Raw genomic sequence first — 17,674 nt, 5'->3', positions numbered from 1 at the left:
CAGACCATTTCTAGAACAAGGTGCATATTTTCAAATCTTTAATTGGTATTTATGTGCTGACCAGTCCTACCAAGTGGACAGGAACACAGCCTCAAATCTTACCAGAACTGCAATATATAGTAGCTTATCTTTCTCCTCTCCCTCTACTGCGTTACCATGTGCATGCACTTTCTCCAGCTAGGGTGCTTGTAGTTTAAGGCAAATAAAAACCCCAAATCCAGAACAATGCCTATGAGCTATTTAGGAAAGAACTGTGGTATCAACCACAGCTGTTGACAATACATGCTCCTAGAGTTACTACTCCAAAAATCCAGACTACATTCCTGTCTTAAACAAAGTCACTGGTAGCCTATGGAAGAAGTGAAAATCTTTTCTGTTTTCTGACCATCTCACACCAGTTTATCTCAGACTCCAGAATAACACACAGCACACAGAATTATCTTCCCCTAAAGGGAATATCAAAAGTCTCAACTAAACAAACTCAAACTATGTTTGCTCGAGCTTTCCCCCTTAACATGATAATTCCTCTTCAACCCTAAGAGGTTTCTAAATAAGCTGCATTTAAAGTAGGAAGCAAGTCAATCAACAAGACAGTAAAGACTAGGAGACTTAGGGTGCAAGTCCTCTTTTCACTTTTTCTCTCAACTTGAATTAAAATAAATCAGCCCAAAGGTAAAAAAAGTACCAAACCAAACCCAAATGGAGCCACAGGAGAGCAGAATAAGGAAGGTGGAATGAAGAAACAGAGCTTTACCTTCCCCTTCAGCAGCCAGGAGCTGTTCAGTCCTCCTGAGGGGGAGGATGCAAAGCACTGACACTCACCCACACACTGCACACACAGTCACACCTAATAGCCCTGGATGTTACCATCCTACATTTCCAGGGAATCCCAGCTCAGCTCCTTTACTGGTTTTCCCCTCTATCAGATAAGCTATTTAGAGGTGAAGATGATGGGTGCCCTAGCAGCCTGCAGCACAAGATTGGCTCTTGTAGACCTACAACATCAGAGATGAAAAGCTTCTTTGCAAACCTGTCAGCCTCACTTGTCCAGCCCTGTGCTGGAAACACAGGCTCCAGCTTGGAACAGCTTTTCAAAGAGAATGGAGCACACAGAGGGTACAGCAATGATAACCTGTACAGACCTGAAAAGAGATGTGTAACATATACATATTGTAATATACATTTTTGTGGTAGCAACTTGGATTCAAATCCTAATTTGATTTGGCAAAGGAAAAAAAAATCTACTTTGCTCAGGCAAAGTAGTATTTCATAAATCATTTTCACTATTCATAACGCTATAAACTAAGGCAACATTTTCAGTAAGACCTGCAACTGTAAATTGTCACTATATCACAGCCAGTGTTAAAAGTGACAGACATTAAGAAATCTGCAGTAACTGGTTCTGCCACAGTAGATAAAACCATATTTTTAAAATTTAACTTTATTTAGTTAGTCTTCTGAAGGAAATCAAGAAGCTTGGGGTTTAGACTGCTGACTGTACTAGGAGCTTTCAGTGGAACTTAGAATATATCTGTAAAGTAATTTTTTAGTTATTTAAAGTATTAAAATTAAGTTCTCATTTAACTGCCTTAACAAATGCTAAGACACTCTGAAACAACAAAACATTACTTTTTAGCACCAGCCTCTTTTGCAATTGGGCTTTTCCTATTACAGCAACTTCAAAAAAACAGAAAAAAAAAGACTACTGAATACTGCAGGCAAAAGAAATACACAGAACAAACCCCTTCCCCCAACCAAGAAACACACCATAAATCTTACTCATCTGAAGTGATTTTAAAAAAACAACCTCCCATGAAAATCTGTGTCATACATTTTAAGTAAACCAACCATAGATCACAGTGATTTTACTTACATTGCCAATTTACTCACTGTCACTGTGTGTATTTGTTGGTTGGACTCATATTAGGAAATCAAATACATACAATATATTCAGTGTGAGTAGCCTGTCCCTGGTAAATGTCATCATTAAAATAAATGGCTTGTAGCTGGAAAATGCCATGCCAGAAAGTGCTCAGTAACACACAGAGCTGGTTAACAGAGGTCTCTCTCTCAAAGTTACTGCTTATACATGTAGCAGTTTTAAAACACAGAATCAGAAAAAAAAAAAAAATCAATGCAGTATTAAAGATAAAATTTAATTAATATAAAATATGTTCATTCAAGGTTTTACTAAGTGGATTTTTACCTAAAACGTAACTATACAGACAATAACTTATTGCTTGTCCCTAATTTTTTTCACTCCATTAAAACAAGGAGTTTGTTTTCATATTATTAAAACAATAATATTATTATCTTTTAATATTATTAAAACATAATATACTGGAAGAAAACAGATGGTAGAGATGGTAGAACTCGAACATCAGAAAAAATGTAGAAAGTCTTGAAGAAACAAGTTCATAGATCTCCTCAGGGCTTTCAGGTCTTAGACTTATTTAAATTTTCATGCTTCTCTCGACTGAGCAGCTAAAAAGCTTCAGTATTCTACTGTGTATGTTAGCCAAGAGATACTTTTACAGGATAGTTTCCAAACACAAGTATTTCCATCTGCCTTCATATCAAGCAGACCTAATTGTTTCTCATAATCTTTGTCTTTTCTCAAAGATTTTCTTTACTTAAAAAGATTACAAATCTGTTCTCTTTTCCCCTTCTGAAGTAACTCTTACCCTGGGAAAGAGCCATTGCTTGGCACTGTGTACAACTGGATTAAACACTCTCCTACATAATGACATACTATGGAGATCTCTCAGCTTCTACATATTTCATGTATTACTCATTAGTATTTGCTGATGCAGATGTTAGAATGAAAAATTCCATGGAGATCAGTGTGCAGTTTCTACAACTGCAGTACAGATCGTGGAACTCTGTCACTGGTCTTCAGCTTCACCTTTTTTTCCATGCTTAATTTTTCAGCTGGAAGAGCAGTTGGATCATAGGAGGATTATGCTATGTGTGTTCATTTTATTATGAATATATAGACATATATACACTACAGATCAAAAATATGCCCCCTATTTAAAACTCTATCATTCTCACTCCCAACTGATTATTTAGGGGGTCCATTAAGATTTGCTAACACATCCTTACTTTTGCAGATTTCCACTGCCTATAGCTCAAATCCATCTTCATCTCCAATCCCCTTAAAACACCAGTAAGTGCAGAAAAACTCCAAGAGGAATGTTTGTAGCTGACTGATGGGAAAATTGCCCAAGACTGTGATGTACCTACCAAACTTAGCAGAAAACTCTGGACACTACAAAAGAACAGGAATCTGTGCATCAGAAACCATGAATTTTGCTTTCATAAAATAAACAAATAAATAAATAAAATAAATATTTTAGGCAAGATTTGCAAAGGATTGAAACTGTCCCAACCAAAACCCACACAACCAAAAGACAGGGTTTTACCCATGTCCTACTGCTATGGCAGGACACAGGTTTGTCACCCTAACAGTGCTATTGCACAAGGATCATTATTTATCATACCACAGTGACATACACTTTTAGATTCACAAAACAACAAACCCCAGCACTTAAGAGTCAAAAAAGGTTCTCTCTGGATCAATGAACTAACAGAAACTGCAGCTCAGCTGCAATGAATTTTGTTGATTGCACAAACCAGAACAGAATACACGCTAGCACATCCAAACAGAAAATATTTGAAAATACAGCTGATGCTTATTATCTTCCTTCCCCGTGTTTGTAACCAGCCTGAATTCCAGGAAGCACAGCTAAAGCCTATTTCTGGACCATTGGCAAGAACCAGGATTCATTAGATGAGTACAGAATGTGTACAGAGACAGAAGTGTTTTGAAAAGCATTTTAATTTTTCAGAACAGGAGTTGGACATACCTCACGAATTCTGCAGAAATTAAAGACAACAATGTTTAAGAATGAAGTCTTGGGTGTGTTTATAAAATAAACCTTTTTAAAAGTGTACTTCCAGATTTTTAAAAATAAATTTAATTAAGACTTCGCTTTGCAAAGAGGGTGAAGAAACACACTTTTGTCATTTGGCTTATTGTATTGGTAAAAGCTTCAAGCATTGTTTATTGCTGTAGGACAGCTGCAGCAGGAATATCCTTCCTTATCCCTCCAAGCTAAATTTGTTTTCAAATAAATTTGCTTTACTCAAATTCTGTCTCAAACACTGAAGGATGCTGTAATTAAACCAGGGTTTTAGAAAAGAAAAACATTAGGTTCTGTTGTAAAACCTCATCTGCACACCCACAAAGGAGCACAGAGAAACAATGGCATGTAGGCCAGATGCTCACAGGAGAGCCACCAAAGTCAAGAAGTGGAATCCCAGAATGGCTGAAGGGACCTGTGGAGGTGATCTGGTCCAATCCCTCTGCTCAGGCAGGGCCACCAAGACCCCACTGCCCAGGATTGTGCCTAGGCAGCTTTTGACTATCTCCAACAATCCAGAACTCCCTGGACAACCTGTGCCAGTGCTTGGTCACTCTCAGAGTTTAAAAAGTTTCCTGGTGCTGAGGCTGAACTTCCTGTGTTTGTTTGTGCCATGCCTCTGGTCCTGTCCCTGGGCACCACTGAGAAGAGCCTGGCTCTGTCCTCTTTGTACCTTTCCTTCATGGATTTGTATCCATCAACAAGTCCCTCCTGAACCTTTCCTTCTTCAGGCTTAAACAGCCCTCCCAGCTTTTCCCCACAGAAGAGATGCTCCAGCCCCTTCATCTTAGTGCCAGCCCTTGGCTGGGCTCTCTCTGGTACCTCCATGTTCTTCCAGTACTGGGGATCCCAGAACTGGAGCCAGCAGTGCAGTGTGGCCTCAGGAGTGCTGAGGAGGGGCAGGACCACCTCCCTCCCTCCACCTGTATGGAGGGGCTTGACAGCTGGCCTGCAAGCAAAGCTGAGTTCATAGAAGAAATAACAATTGATGATTTTCGAGTGTATCCATAGCAAAGAAGAAGACAAGGCTGTCAGCATAGAAACAGATTAGAAAAGATACATAAAAATTTTTGTAAACTAGACTATGTGCATAAGTAGATGTGTATTCATGCCTTATAAAATTTCTGTAAAACTTCTGCCAATTATATTGACACTAATTGCCTTGCACCAATGAATACAGTAAGTTATTGTGATGTAGTTAATGACTTAAAATCACGCTCTGTTAAGAGTATATAAACTAGAGAACATGCAAAATAAAAACTTTTTTCTTCTTAAACTCTGATCACGTGTGTGTATGTCATGTCCAACCTAACAGTAAGACACCTGCTGCCAATACTTTGTCTAAGGCAGCCCAGGATACCACAGGCTCCTCTTTACCACAGGGGCTCATGGCTGGCTCCTGCTCACCTTTGTGCCCAACAGGACCAGCACAGGAGAGCCGTATGTTCTCCTTCAGTCCTTGGGCACCTCTCCCCCAGTCTGTTCATTGAAAGATTATCCTGAATGTCCTCTCTGTGAAATCTCTAAACTCTGTCAGCACTTCTGGGTGCACATCTGTGTGAATAGATGCTTTATAATCATCAATCTACAATGATTTACAATTTAACAATTCATTATCCTCAGGTGCTCCAGGCCTGTTTCAGACTGACACAACACTGAGTTCTTAGACATCTCTTTCACTGCATACTTCACATATTTAAATACCAAATGCAAATAACTAAGTCTTGATGCTCTCAAACTATCCTGTGCATCCAACTAAATATTCAGTAAAGGGACAGACAAGGCTGAAATAGTATGAGATTTTAAAGTATTTTTTGAATAACAGTGAAGTGAGCCTGTGATATTTTATTTCTGGGTAAAGCAAGGATTAGGCTCTTTAGAATCCTGCTCAGCTACAATCTTTCACACTGTGGTTTGGGCGATATGATTGGCAAAGCAGAGTCACATTCAGAGTGCCTGACTGAGGATGCACCTGTAGCTGACTGGGATGAGCATTTCACTGACAAGCTTACCACTGGCAAAACCCCCACAGAACAAACCCAGGACAGCTATCTCCAAGACTTTTGTGAGCTATTCAGTACACCCACAGGCATCACCCTGTTTGGAATAAGCAGTATTAACTGCAGCGTACCATTGCACTTCTGTGATTCATGCTGGATCACAAGAACTATCTGAAAATGTTTCTGCCAAATCTACTAAGAATTTGAAGTATTTTTAAGTTTAATTTTCAGTGAAACCTGCATTCTAAATGGTTGTGAGCTCCTAGGAACAGATGGGATTCAAACAATAGATTTCAAGGACCAGCCAGTTTTTGTCCAGTTGAGGTGATACATAAACATAAGTCTTCACTGAAGTTTTCCTGAATTAGCAAATATCCTGTAACACTTGAAATGACCAAAATGAAGATAAATTATGTTTATTTCCTTGAAAAATGGTTCAATATTATACACTACCCAAACAGATTCACTAGTTATTTCAGTAAAGAGTTCAATCAAATGGTCCCTAAGCCCTATATTGTATGTACAAAGAGGAATTAACTTTTAAGTGAAAAACCTTATTTCACTGAGTTAGATGACATGAAGTTTAAAGGAAGTTTTCATAATAATATTTCTTGGCATTGGTCTTATGTTGTTGTTTACAAATGTGAATGTGAATATTTTCTTATTCACATATATGGAAGAGTGCTATAGAATCATAGGATAGTTTGGGGTGGAAAGGACCTTAAAGACCACGTAGTTCCAAATCCCCTGCCATGGGCAGGGACACCTCCCACTAGACCAGGCTGCTCAAAGCCCTGTCCAACTTTGCCTTGAACACTTCTCCAAAATTTCCCTGGGTAACCTGTTCTAGTGCCTCTCATATAAAGTGCGAAAGAAGATTACAGAAATGCTACTATAGGAGCACTTTTTAATCAATTATGATTACTTAAAAAACCCCAAACTAGGCCAACTGAATACTCAGTTATGTAACAAAAATAACAGTTAAAATATCTATTATCTGCTGCATAAATTCTGTTTAGTGCTAATTACATAATAATTTCCATTATTATATGTGTTCTAAGAATTCTAAGATACAGCAATTTTTAAATTAGCACTCTAATAAGTTATTCTTAGAATGAATATTTATTAAAATGGCAGTTAAATACACTTGATGTAATTGCATTTTGAAACCTGTAAAGTGTACCATTTTTATTTATAAAGCTGGGAAATGTTGCCTGCACTTGCTGCTCAGCCGCACGACACCTTTCTCAAAAGCAGCTTCATGATAATCTTAGGTAAACATCTGGCAGCAAGTCCTCAGTGGTTTCAGCCACTGGACATAGAAGTAATTTTTCAGTGCTGGCACCACAGTGAAACCAAGAGCAGAAGAACAAAGCTGTCAGAGCCAGCACGCAGCCAAGCAGCAAGGATTAAAAGAGAGGGAGGAAGAGGAGCACTCTTGCAGAGCCATTGTGTGTTCAGTGCTGTACTAAACCCAGAAAATCAGACACATGCTAAAGGCAAGAGACTGAAGTCACACAGCAAAGCTGTCCTTTTTCTGGACACTGATTAGAAGGAATAAAGAACCAATTGCTTGCAACACATAAAGACTTAATTATTTTCCTTCTACTTAAGCAACAGCGCATAAAAAAATAAGGTAAATATGCTTTTATGCTTTAAAGTGGGTGTAATAAATTCCCAAGCTATACTTTCCCTGCTGTAGATGGAAGAGAAAAATGTTTCATTAACACTGTTAATATGCCTGCATATCAGTATTTCCAGAAATTTTATGTTCTTGAAATAAAGTAATACCATGTAGTTGATCTCTATAACTCTTTGCTTATGATCTGGATAATAGGCCGTATTTCCCTACAGAACATCATATTTGCTTCCTGGGATGAATCAAGTTTTCCTGTGTGACTCTAAACAAGGTCAAAACAATGATAATTTGGTCAGTGACACTTAGTATCCCGCTCCTGGAAGCCTGTATCCAGGCATATGCCAAGAAATCCTAAAAAATCCAGAAGACCCCTCACACAAAATGCTGTATTTTACACTTCAAAGAAAAAAAAAAAAAAGGTGAAACGTGGCCCCAAGACTGAATTCTGTAATTACAACCAGAAAAACATGGGCACCATTTCTGCAGTGAACTGACTTCCAGTAGCAAGGATAAAATGAGCCCTTAGAAAGGAACCCTTGTTAAGTGTTCATGCATTCCTGTGATCCTTTATATGGATCTGTTCTATGGTTAACATGCTGCCACACTTATAGAAGTGTCTGCTGGGGGAAAAGCCTGCTTCCATTTCTTATCTTACATTTCTGCATAGAAGTATTTAATTCTAATGACACTTTATTTATGAAAGTCACAGAAGAGCTATTAAGGTTAGACATTTATGAAATTTGTACTCCTCATAGAAAGAACTGCATTTATAACCAAACCAGCTGACAGCTTCTCCAGAAAAACAAAGAAGAAACCCCAAGCCCTTCATTAAGAGAAGCAAACCCCTCTCAGAAAGGCTCAGGTAAGATTCCCTGTACTAAAACAGGACCAGTTCCTGGTCTTGGTTCTACCCCTTTGTGGGAGCAGGAGAACCGAGTCAGGAACAATTCATTCCCCAGAAAGGCAGAGTCTTCTGATTACAAACATCAAAAGTGACTTCAAGCATTGATCTTCAAGTCCTCCTGAGAGGCATAAATTACTACAGGTCCCTTCCATCATGACCCATTAGACATTCTTTTTAAAGAAAAAAAAAATCCTAAAAAGCATTTTTAATATTTGATTTTATATTGCCACAGATACATGGTTAATTGAAATTCTTCCTACCTCTATTGTTTGTACAGCCCACACAGAAACTGTAGTGGTATTTTAAGCACCAGCAACATAAACTCCATGACAGTCAGCTACCAAAATTTTAGAGTTTCTTTTCAAAATTCCACATTTGTGCATTTGCTTATGAACTGAGGCATCACTAATACCATGTGATTTTTGCGGTCTATAAAAAGATGCCTCAAACTCGTCATGACTGAGACACACACATGAGATGAATCTTCAAGAAAACTCCTGTGTAACAGTTATACCTGCAACACTACAGTCACTAAATACTTGGATTATAGCTTCTCATAGGGTTAAAATGGTAATTCAAGAGCAAAGTCAAGCTGGTACGTCGTTTTTCACTCTCTGAAATATCCTCATATATAGTATTAGAAGGCGCCCCTGATGAAGGAAATGATTGGCATCTGACTCCAAGGTTTTGGAATGCTGAACACTCGCTTTATTAAAACTATACTATTTTACATTATATTAAAGAGAGATACTACTATACTATACCATACTTCTAACTACTGAAAAACTCGTGGCTGTCTGCTGACAGTCAGGACACAGCTTTGTGCGACTGGCCAAGGAAACAAAACACTCCTCAGCAGAATCCAACTACCAAATTCCTTCAGGTAAACAATCTTCCAACACATTCCACATGTGCAAAACAACAGGGGCAGAGAATAGAGGTAAGAATTGTTTTTCTCTTTGAGGCTTCTCTCTGCCTTTCCCAGAAAATCCTCGGGAAAAATTGTGCCTTGCTTTTCTCTGTGAAGAGAAATGCGGCCACACTCGTATTTTCTGCCTGCAATGAAATGAAACCTATAATGGTGCCTTCCTCCTGCTTTCATTAGATCACAGAAAAGCTGGTGGGAAATGACCTCTGATGGACATTGGGTCCAACCACCATTCAGCATGAGATTACTGGACACACTGGGTCAGGATTGCTGTGATTTCATTGAGCAAACTCTTGAAAACCATGTCCAACCTGAACCTTCCAAGCAACAATTCCTGGCATTTCCCTGTGTTCCAGCAGCTTCCACTCAAGGACACCTTGGCTCTGACATTTTTGTAGCTGTAGACCATATTATAACACCCTCTCAGCCTCCTCTTTACCAGATCAAACAAACCCAGCCTCTTCAACCTCTCTTTGCCCACTGCGTCCTGCAGGGTCCTGATTATCTTGTCCTTTGCTGGGACCTTTCCAGCTCAAATTATGAAGCCCCAAACTGGGCTCAACAGTTCAGGTGTGGGCCCAATAATGTCACACAGAAGGAAGGCACCTGCCCTTGATCTGTGAAATATGGTATAACACAGAACTGATAACAACCAGAAATTCCAGATTAGTTGGTATTTCCAAATCAAAGGCGATGACTCACTTGTTCTTTCTTCAAATCCAGTCTATATATGGTACACTATCGTGAAATATGATGACATACAGATTTGTAGTATTTTTTACTCAAAAGAGATGAGTTCAATGCTGACAGTACATTTTTTTTCTGAAACCCTTGAAAACATGCAGGGAGGGAAGTGCAGAATCTTACAGATACTTCTGTGAAAAATAACTTATGATTCACTACAGCCTTCCAGTACCAAAAGCTGAAGATACTGTCATGCCATTTCACTATGAACTAAATAAAGCCTTTTGAAAACACTGCCCTGACAAAATGATTCTAAAAAATGAAAGTCTAAATAAATTAAATAAATAAAAAGAAGAAAACCAACAAGGGTAGGCTGTTTAATGAAATAAGCAGAACAAGAGTAAGGTCTCAACTTTAAGAAAATCTCTCACAATATGAAAGTTAGTCAGGGATAAGATCTGTGAGCCCCTTTGTGGAAAAAAACCCCTCAAGACAAGAACTAGAACACAACAAAACCCTCCCAGTTTTCATTCCAATGCCCCATTAAATAATTTTGGAATTCTTCTCCTGAAGGGGATGATCCATAGCAAGGCCAGTTTCCATTCCATTATCTTGCCCTCCTCTGTGTTAGAAGTAGTTCAAGAACTGTATTTAAAACACTGCTTTCTTGGCTACAATTTTGCTCTTTGTCACAAACAAAAGCATTTTGCAGAATGTCCTCACAGCCTGCTTCCAGAAGAACCAGTTTGGTTCTGAAGGAAACCTCAATCTGTCCTTATCAGCTTATTCATTCAGCTTCCCAGTGGCCTGAATGTATACAAACCTGTACATCAACCACACACATCAACCTAATAAATAAGGTGTAGAGTGTTAGAAGGCTGGAGAAGTACTGGTAACCACCTTCTTTGTGAGGACATTTCTATAGAAATGAACTACAGGTAAGAAAATCTAATATATGTTGAATTAAATTCTGAACAACAACTTCAGTGCACTGTAAGCACAAAACACTGCCCTTTAAATTGCTTTAAAAAACACTCAGCGTGTTACAAGAAAACAAGCTGGATTTAAGAAAAGGTAGATAAAGAATGCGTATTGGTTTCTAAGTAGTAAGAACAGATCACCATTCTGTTCTTGAGAAATGGTGCCTGCACTTAAGAGATATTTGGTGTTAGAGCAGGTAACTAAAAATCAGACATGTAAGCTGAGAAAAAAGACAAGAGAAAATGCATGGGATGTGAAGAGAGAAGCAGAGGAAATGGACAGTCAAACTAAGATGTGAGCTGTAACAAACTCAGAAATAAGGAACATGCTTCTCACAGTTTTCTACACCAAAAGTTCTGAGTATAGCAACTAAGAGCTGTACTTGAAAATAAGTTTATTTACACTGATATATTTTTTCAGACCACAGTGAGTCTACTACTACTGGCTTCTGAGAGCATCAAGTACTCTTCCACATGGATTCTCTCAACTGAACAGCAAAAAAGAGACTCTTATGTCTAAAAATATTCAACCTTCACATTTTCTTATTTTTGATTTTTTTGTATCTCTGTGATATGAGAGAACTGTAGTAGAATCGTTCAACATCTATAATATCCAACATTAATCCAGCAGATCATGTGGCCACTTGAGCAGTGACAAGGTGTCAATATACTTCATTAATATGGTTGAATTACAACACTACAGAGATTGATGATACACAATATGCAAGACCATGAATACTAATACATAAATCCAATAGAATTTAGCCTAGATTAGATTTGCTAGCTGTCAGGCATCATTACATTGCATTAATTTTCCCTGCTATTATCAAACCACTGCAGAGATGCAGCGAGACACAAAAATCACTTGAGATGTCTGTGTCTACACATGCTGTGAGTACTGAGCAGCCTTATGGAAAGAACACCATACCTGATACAAGTTTGTCTTGTGAGCTACTGGTTTCTCCATCATATGCCACAAATGCCCACAATAACACCAACTGGCAACACATCAGCCTAGAGAAGCATTTCAGCTTGTTTTTGTTACCCTGGTAAGGAGATACCATTATTCTAAGACACCAGTATGTATTTTCCTAAATGAATTGTTTAGAAAACAGAAACAGTCCCTTTAAAACATATTTGGTGCCAAGCTGCCTCACAGGTTAAAGAAATCAAAACTAGTTTTAAAAAATTGGATCAAAACTAGTTTTAAATTATCTCCTTTTTAGCACAGTAATGCTATGCCTAAATTTTCTCCCTATGTAGAATTGCAACTATATTGGCCCACGGATTACACGTTTCTACAAACACCATAGGATCATCTAGGTTGGAAGGACCTTCTGGAGGTGACTTAGTCCAAACTCTTGCACCAAGCAGGTCAAAACAGACGTGGCAGCCTGGAGCCTCGTGCAATCCACTTCTGAGCATCTCTGAGGATGCTCTCCACGAACTCTCTGTGCAATCAGGTGCATATTTTTCTTTTCTTTGTTCTAATTGGCATTTCTTCATGTTGCAATTTGTCCACATGGCCTTTTGTCGTTTCACTGTGTAGCCAAATCAAGAGATTGGCTCCATCTGCTCTATATCCTTTCATGAAGTAATTGAAGACAGCACCAAACCTCACCTCAGCTTCTCTTATTAAGGCTTGACAAACTCAGTCCATCTCTGCTGGACTCCTGCCAGCACATCATTGCTTTTCTTGTACTGGAGAAACCAAGACTGCACAGAGTGCTCCAGGTGTGGCCCCACAAGGCATGAACAGAGGGAACAACCACTTGCTTTGCCTTGCTGGCTGCACTCTGCTCTGCTCTGCAGTTGGCTGCCTCTGCCACAAGAGTACACTGCTGACAAACAAAAATGAAGTTCTTACCCATAAAAACATCATCCTACAGGGGTATTTATGTAAAAGCATTCAAGAACAAAGACTTTTTAGATTTAATCTGAAAGTGTGGAGGCATATTGGGACCTTTAGCTCTAAGCACTCTATATATATAAGAATTAATGGAAGGAATTGTCATCAGCTCCCTCACATGCAGAATGTCTTGTTCTCCCACTCTTGTGCCTCAAAGAAAGACTGGAGGTGGAGAGTTGTGCAAAAATAACCTTCAAGAGCAAATTGAACTTGCAGAGGTCAAAACTTCAAGGTCAAGAGTATCTCCAAGGGTTAATGGTATCTCTTTATTACAGCTCACACTTTAACACAGTTTACAAACACAGCTTCCTCACAGGTGTATTTACTTTATCCCAATACCACCATGGTGGCTGCCCACCAACATGCTTAAGGAAGGCAAAAAAAAAAAAAAAAAAAAAAATCTTTAAAATCCCCCAAGAACCTAGATGGAGTAGAGGTGCAAAAAAACCACCCAAGTCAAAAACAAGCCAACAAAAAACAGAGGAGAAACAAAGAGTACAGAAGATGGAAAAAGTCTGTGAAAAATTCACATTCTTATGTTGAGGTAAGAACATGTTCCACGGCCACATCAGAAATAAACAAACTAGAAAAAAAAATATTTAAAACCCTCCTAGAACCTAGATAGAGGTGCAAAAAAACCATCCAAGTCAAAAACAAGCCAACGAAAAACAGAGGAGAAACAAAAAGTACAGAAGATGGAAAAAGTCTGTGAAAAATTCACATTCTTATGTTGAGGTAAGAACATGTTCCACGCTCACTTACACATTTATGTGCCGTTGTGTCTTAATATTACAAATCTAAGGCATAACAATTCAAAACTTTTTAAAAAACCAACCCCAAAACAACAAAAACAAAGAAACCCAAACAACAATCCAAAACCACAAAACAAAACAAAGCACCACTAAATCCAGAAAATGTTTATGATCATACCTCAGTGATCTGCTACCTTGAATTAAAATGACAACGACACACACAAAAGTGGAATTAGAAAAACACCAGACTTCTTAATACACTCCCAAGCCTATTCTTTAGACCCAGGCACAAATTGCAAACCATCCACATTTATCCTTTTTTAAATTAATCTATTATTACTGTTGGCTTTTCTTTTCCTCCTGATGAGTCCCTTCTCTTTTGCCTATGACTTTTCCCTTTCAGAAATTCTTCATGGCCTCAAAAGGTTGACTTTTACTATCATGGAGCCAGGAAGGCAATATTCCAGCAAAGGCAGAAATGGGCCCTATCATCAGCAGTTCAAATGAGGCTTAGAAAAATAGAATATAGACACACCTTATTTAAAAGGTATCAAATAGTTTTAATAAACATTCAATAGGTCAGAATGCAATGGTTTTGGTATAACTTGCCAAAACCATGATGGAGCTAATTAGAAGCTGAATATTGTGGAAAATGTGGCTTATACTTTGTTAGAGGGCTAGAAAAAACAAACAGCAATGGCATTATTAAATGAAAATATCTGGCAAGATCTGTGATTTACCTAGTAAATCAAGCTAGTCATTAAGGCTCAAGATACTGTAAACACCAACAGAAGTCATTGACCCTTTTTGCTGAAGTAGGGTTCACAAGGACTGTCATGGCATCAGTGGAACCCCCCCAAAACATTACTGCACAAAAGAATATCATCTCCAGAAAAAATATACAGGGCATGGAGAACACAGCAAATGTCACTCAGCTGGCAATGCTCTTCTCCATGCAGGGCAAAAAAAGAACTTTATGCACACACAAGTTGTGTATCCAACTTGTAAAACACAGATTTTTTTACTCTAAAGCAGAAAACTTGTAACTTAGAGAGTTACAGCCTTGTGTTTGCACTGTAGCAGTTCTGCAGCATTGCCTGTAATCCTGACAACTTTAAAAAAAACTTTTATATAACTTTGCACTTTAATAGCAAGTTTTCATCCATTTATAGCAAATTACTTGCTAAATCTAGACTAGTGTAAACCAAAACCCATGTGTTCTTGCTTTACTTCTTGTGTATGCTTTTTTGACTCAGAACTAGTATTTTCTTTGCAAAATCCAATATCGTCTCCAGAAAAAATATACAGGGCATGGAGAACACAGCAAATGTCACTCAGCTGGCAATGCTCTTCTCCATGCAGGGCAAAAAAAGAACTTTATGCACACACAAGTTGTGTATCCAACTTGTAAAACACAGATTTTTTTACTCTAAAGCAGAAAACTTGTAACTTAGAGAGTTACAGCCTTGTGTTTGCACTGTAGCAGTTCTGCAGCATTGCCTGTAATCCTGACAACTTTAAAAAAACTTTTATATAACTTTGCACTTTAATAGCAAGTTTTCATCCATTTATAGCAAATATTACTTGCTAAATCTAGACTAGTGTAAACCAAAACCCATGTGTTCTTGCTTTACTTCTTGTGTATGCTTTTTTGACTCAGAACTAGTATTTTCTTTGCAAAATCCAGATTCTTAAGACAAAAAAATTCAAACAGAAATGGCTCAGACCTATCTTTCTAATATTTATGATTACCACTGAATATATGCAGAAACTACTGAAGATTAGAAATGCAAGCACAAAGCTAATTTTGAGACATACAACCTTGCTTTAAAACTTCTAGAAAATATAAACCAGAAAGCATCATAAAGAGAGCAAACATAGGAATGGCTGACAAATCAAAAAAACCTGTCTGCTGGGAGTTTGCTTAATTATTAATTCTTACCTTCTGTGCTTAATCCAGGACTTGAAGTGAATTTTGCTACATCGACGATCTTCACAGCGAACTGCTGCCCCGTCTCCCGGTTGATGCATCGCCGCACGACGCTGAACGGACCCCTGCGACACAGAAACCAGCAGTGAATAACCATCCTCCTCCTCACTGGGCCACAATTCCCTTCCTACTCAACAAAGTTTTGATTTGTGCATTCAGGTGTGGTATTTACACAGAATATACCTCCTGTCCTTGCTGCCCATTAAATGTAAATTAATTGTTCTGACTATAGACTGGTGTAAAGAACGTCACTGAGTTCTGTATTTTCCTATATTAGAGACATATTCTCTTACCCTGCCCCTTTAGAAAGGCTATACTCTTAGAAACCTTATGTAATATGGAATTGACATCATCATTATTAAATTTTAAGTGGACCTTATTTAGATGCAAAATCCAAATGGGGAGGAAAACAGAGGAGAGAAAATTCCTTCTTTCAGTCCTAATCTGAAAAGATAATGGACAATGACAAGAGTAACAGAACTGTGAGCTATTTCAGTTTGTCTGTTTTACACAAGCTAGGTTTATTTCAAGTTTGGCATCACTAGATACAAGCAACCTCCACTGCAATACTTGGAAATTCCACAAAGCTCATGATTTTCTCTCATCTATGACACTTAGAGAATCCTGGAAGTTACAAATGAAAAGATTAAAATAAGTTCAGACAAATGTCACTATTGCACTCAAGTTAAAAAAAGAGTAGATGTTTTTTGAAATTGAAGGTACATTTGCCAAAACATCAGTTAGAACAATGTCAACCTTTTAAAAACCACCAGAACAAATATGTATTTTTGGAAGCACCTTTTAGCAGACGATTTAAGTTCTTGGTGCCTTAACATCTAATATGGAATCTTCTGTCCGATGTTAATAACAACAATTACTATCAGATAAACAGGGTATGTCAAGCTTTCAAACATGAAATACTAGTATGCTATGAAAACAGAAAAGGATTTTTTCAAGAATACACTAGCTGTGGCAAACCAATCCTTTTTTACTGCTACTTATTTAATGACAGACATGTGAGTTCTAAAGAAATCCATTCTGAAGTCTTCTCAAAAAGATGTGAGGGAAAAACTGAGGATGGAAAGAGCCTTTGTTCAGAAGTTTGTCTATTGAGTGAACATTCACCTGCTGAGTGAAATAAATGCCTTAATATATCTTGAAAGAAAAATTCTTCCATTCAAACAATGAACTGGAAGTTAGCTGACACATTTCTGAGCAACGAGATTGCAAAGCAACACCATTCTCAAAATAAAAGGTACCCTGAGGAGGCAGAAATGTCCCTCTGAGGGCACTTACAAACCTTAATAGCTGCCTTTTGGTATTCCTTTACACACCAGATGATCTGAAGTGTGTAATCCATCACACTACCAAACCTGTACTCACAAACCTAAAATCCAGTTTTGTACTCTTTCAACATACTTGCAAAGACTTCTTGAAATAGGATTATTTCTGACAGAGAACATGAATGCCAAAAGCAGTCAATGAATCCCAGTCTAAATATTCACAAGCAAGGAAGATATTTATTAGCACAACCACGGACACATGATGAACTCAGAACAAGTTACTCAAGAAAATGCTTTTTTGTTTTATTTCTTCTTTCCTTGCTCCAAAAACACAATGAAATCCCCCATACTGATGGCTATTTTTCCTTCTGAATCCACACCCCACTATTATTCAGTATTTGGTCTTTTACCAAAAATTACCACAGACATTTTTAAAATTATTACAAATTAAACCTCTAATACATAGAAATGCACTTTCATCATTAAATGAAAAAGGTTCAACTGACTTCATTTGGCATTGGAAGGACACAGCTATTGACTAAGAATCCTCCCTCCAGGTTTCAAAAAGTGATCTATGAAAAAGTTCCACTTTATACCGATCAGTGTCACCTTCTTATTCCAAGTTCCTGCTTCCTCTTTTAGCATTCAAAGTAAAGTTGCTTTAAGACAGTATCAACAC

The 17,674-nt window shown here is 38.0% G+C and overlaps 1 protein-coding gene across 4 annotated transcripts in view; it reads right to left on the bottom strand.

Moving 5' to 3' along the window:
- The window catches only part of CASK (calcium/calmodulin dependent serine protein kinase), a 188,704-nt gene that overhangs the window by 124,518 nt on the left and 46,512 nt on the right, over positions 1 to 17,674 (bottom strand). For all 4 annotated transcript variants that reach the window (XM_041487852.1, XM_041487854.1, XM_041487853.1 and 1 more), the window contains exon 2: positions 15,665 to 15,777. In XM_041487852.1, the coding sequence (XP_041343786.1) occupies positions 15,665 to 15,777 (113 nt within the window). The remainder of the gene's footprint in view (positions 1 to 15,664; positions 15,778 to 17,674) is intronic.

This window comes from Pyrgilauda ruficollis, unplaced genomic scaffold (assembly GCF_017590135.1).
Source record: "Pyrgilauda ruficollis isolate IOZ18807 unplaced genomic scaffold, ASM1759013v1 scaffold85, whole genome shotgun sequence".
NCBI lineage: Eukaryota > Metazoa > Chordata > Aves > Passeriformes > Passeridae > Pyrgilauda > Pyrgilauda ruficollis.
This window is presented reverse-complemented; position numbering and strand designations above follow the sequence as displayed.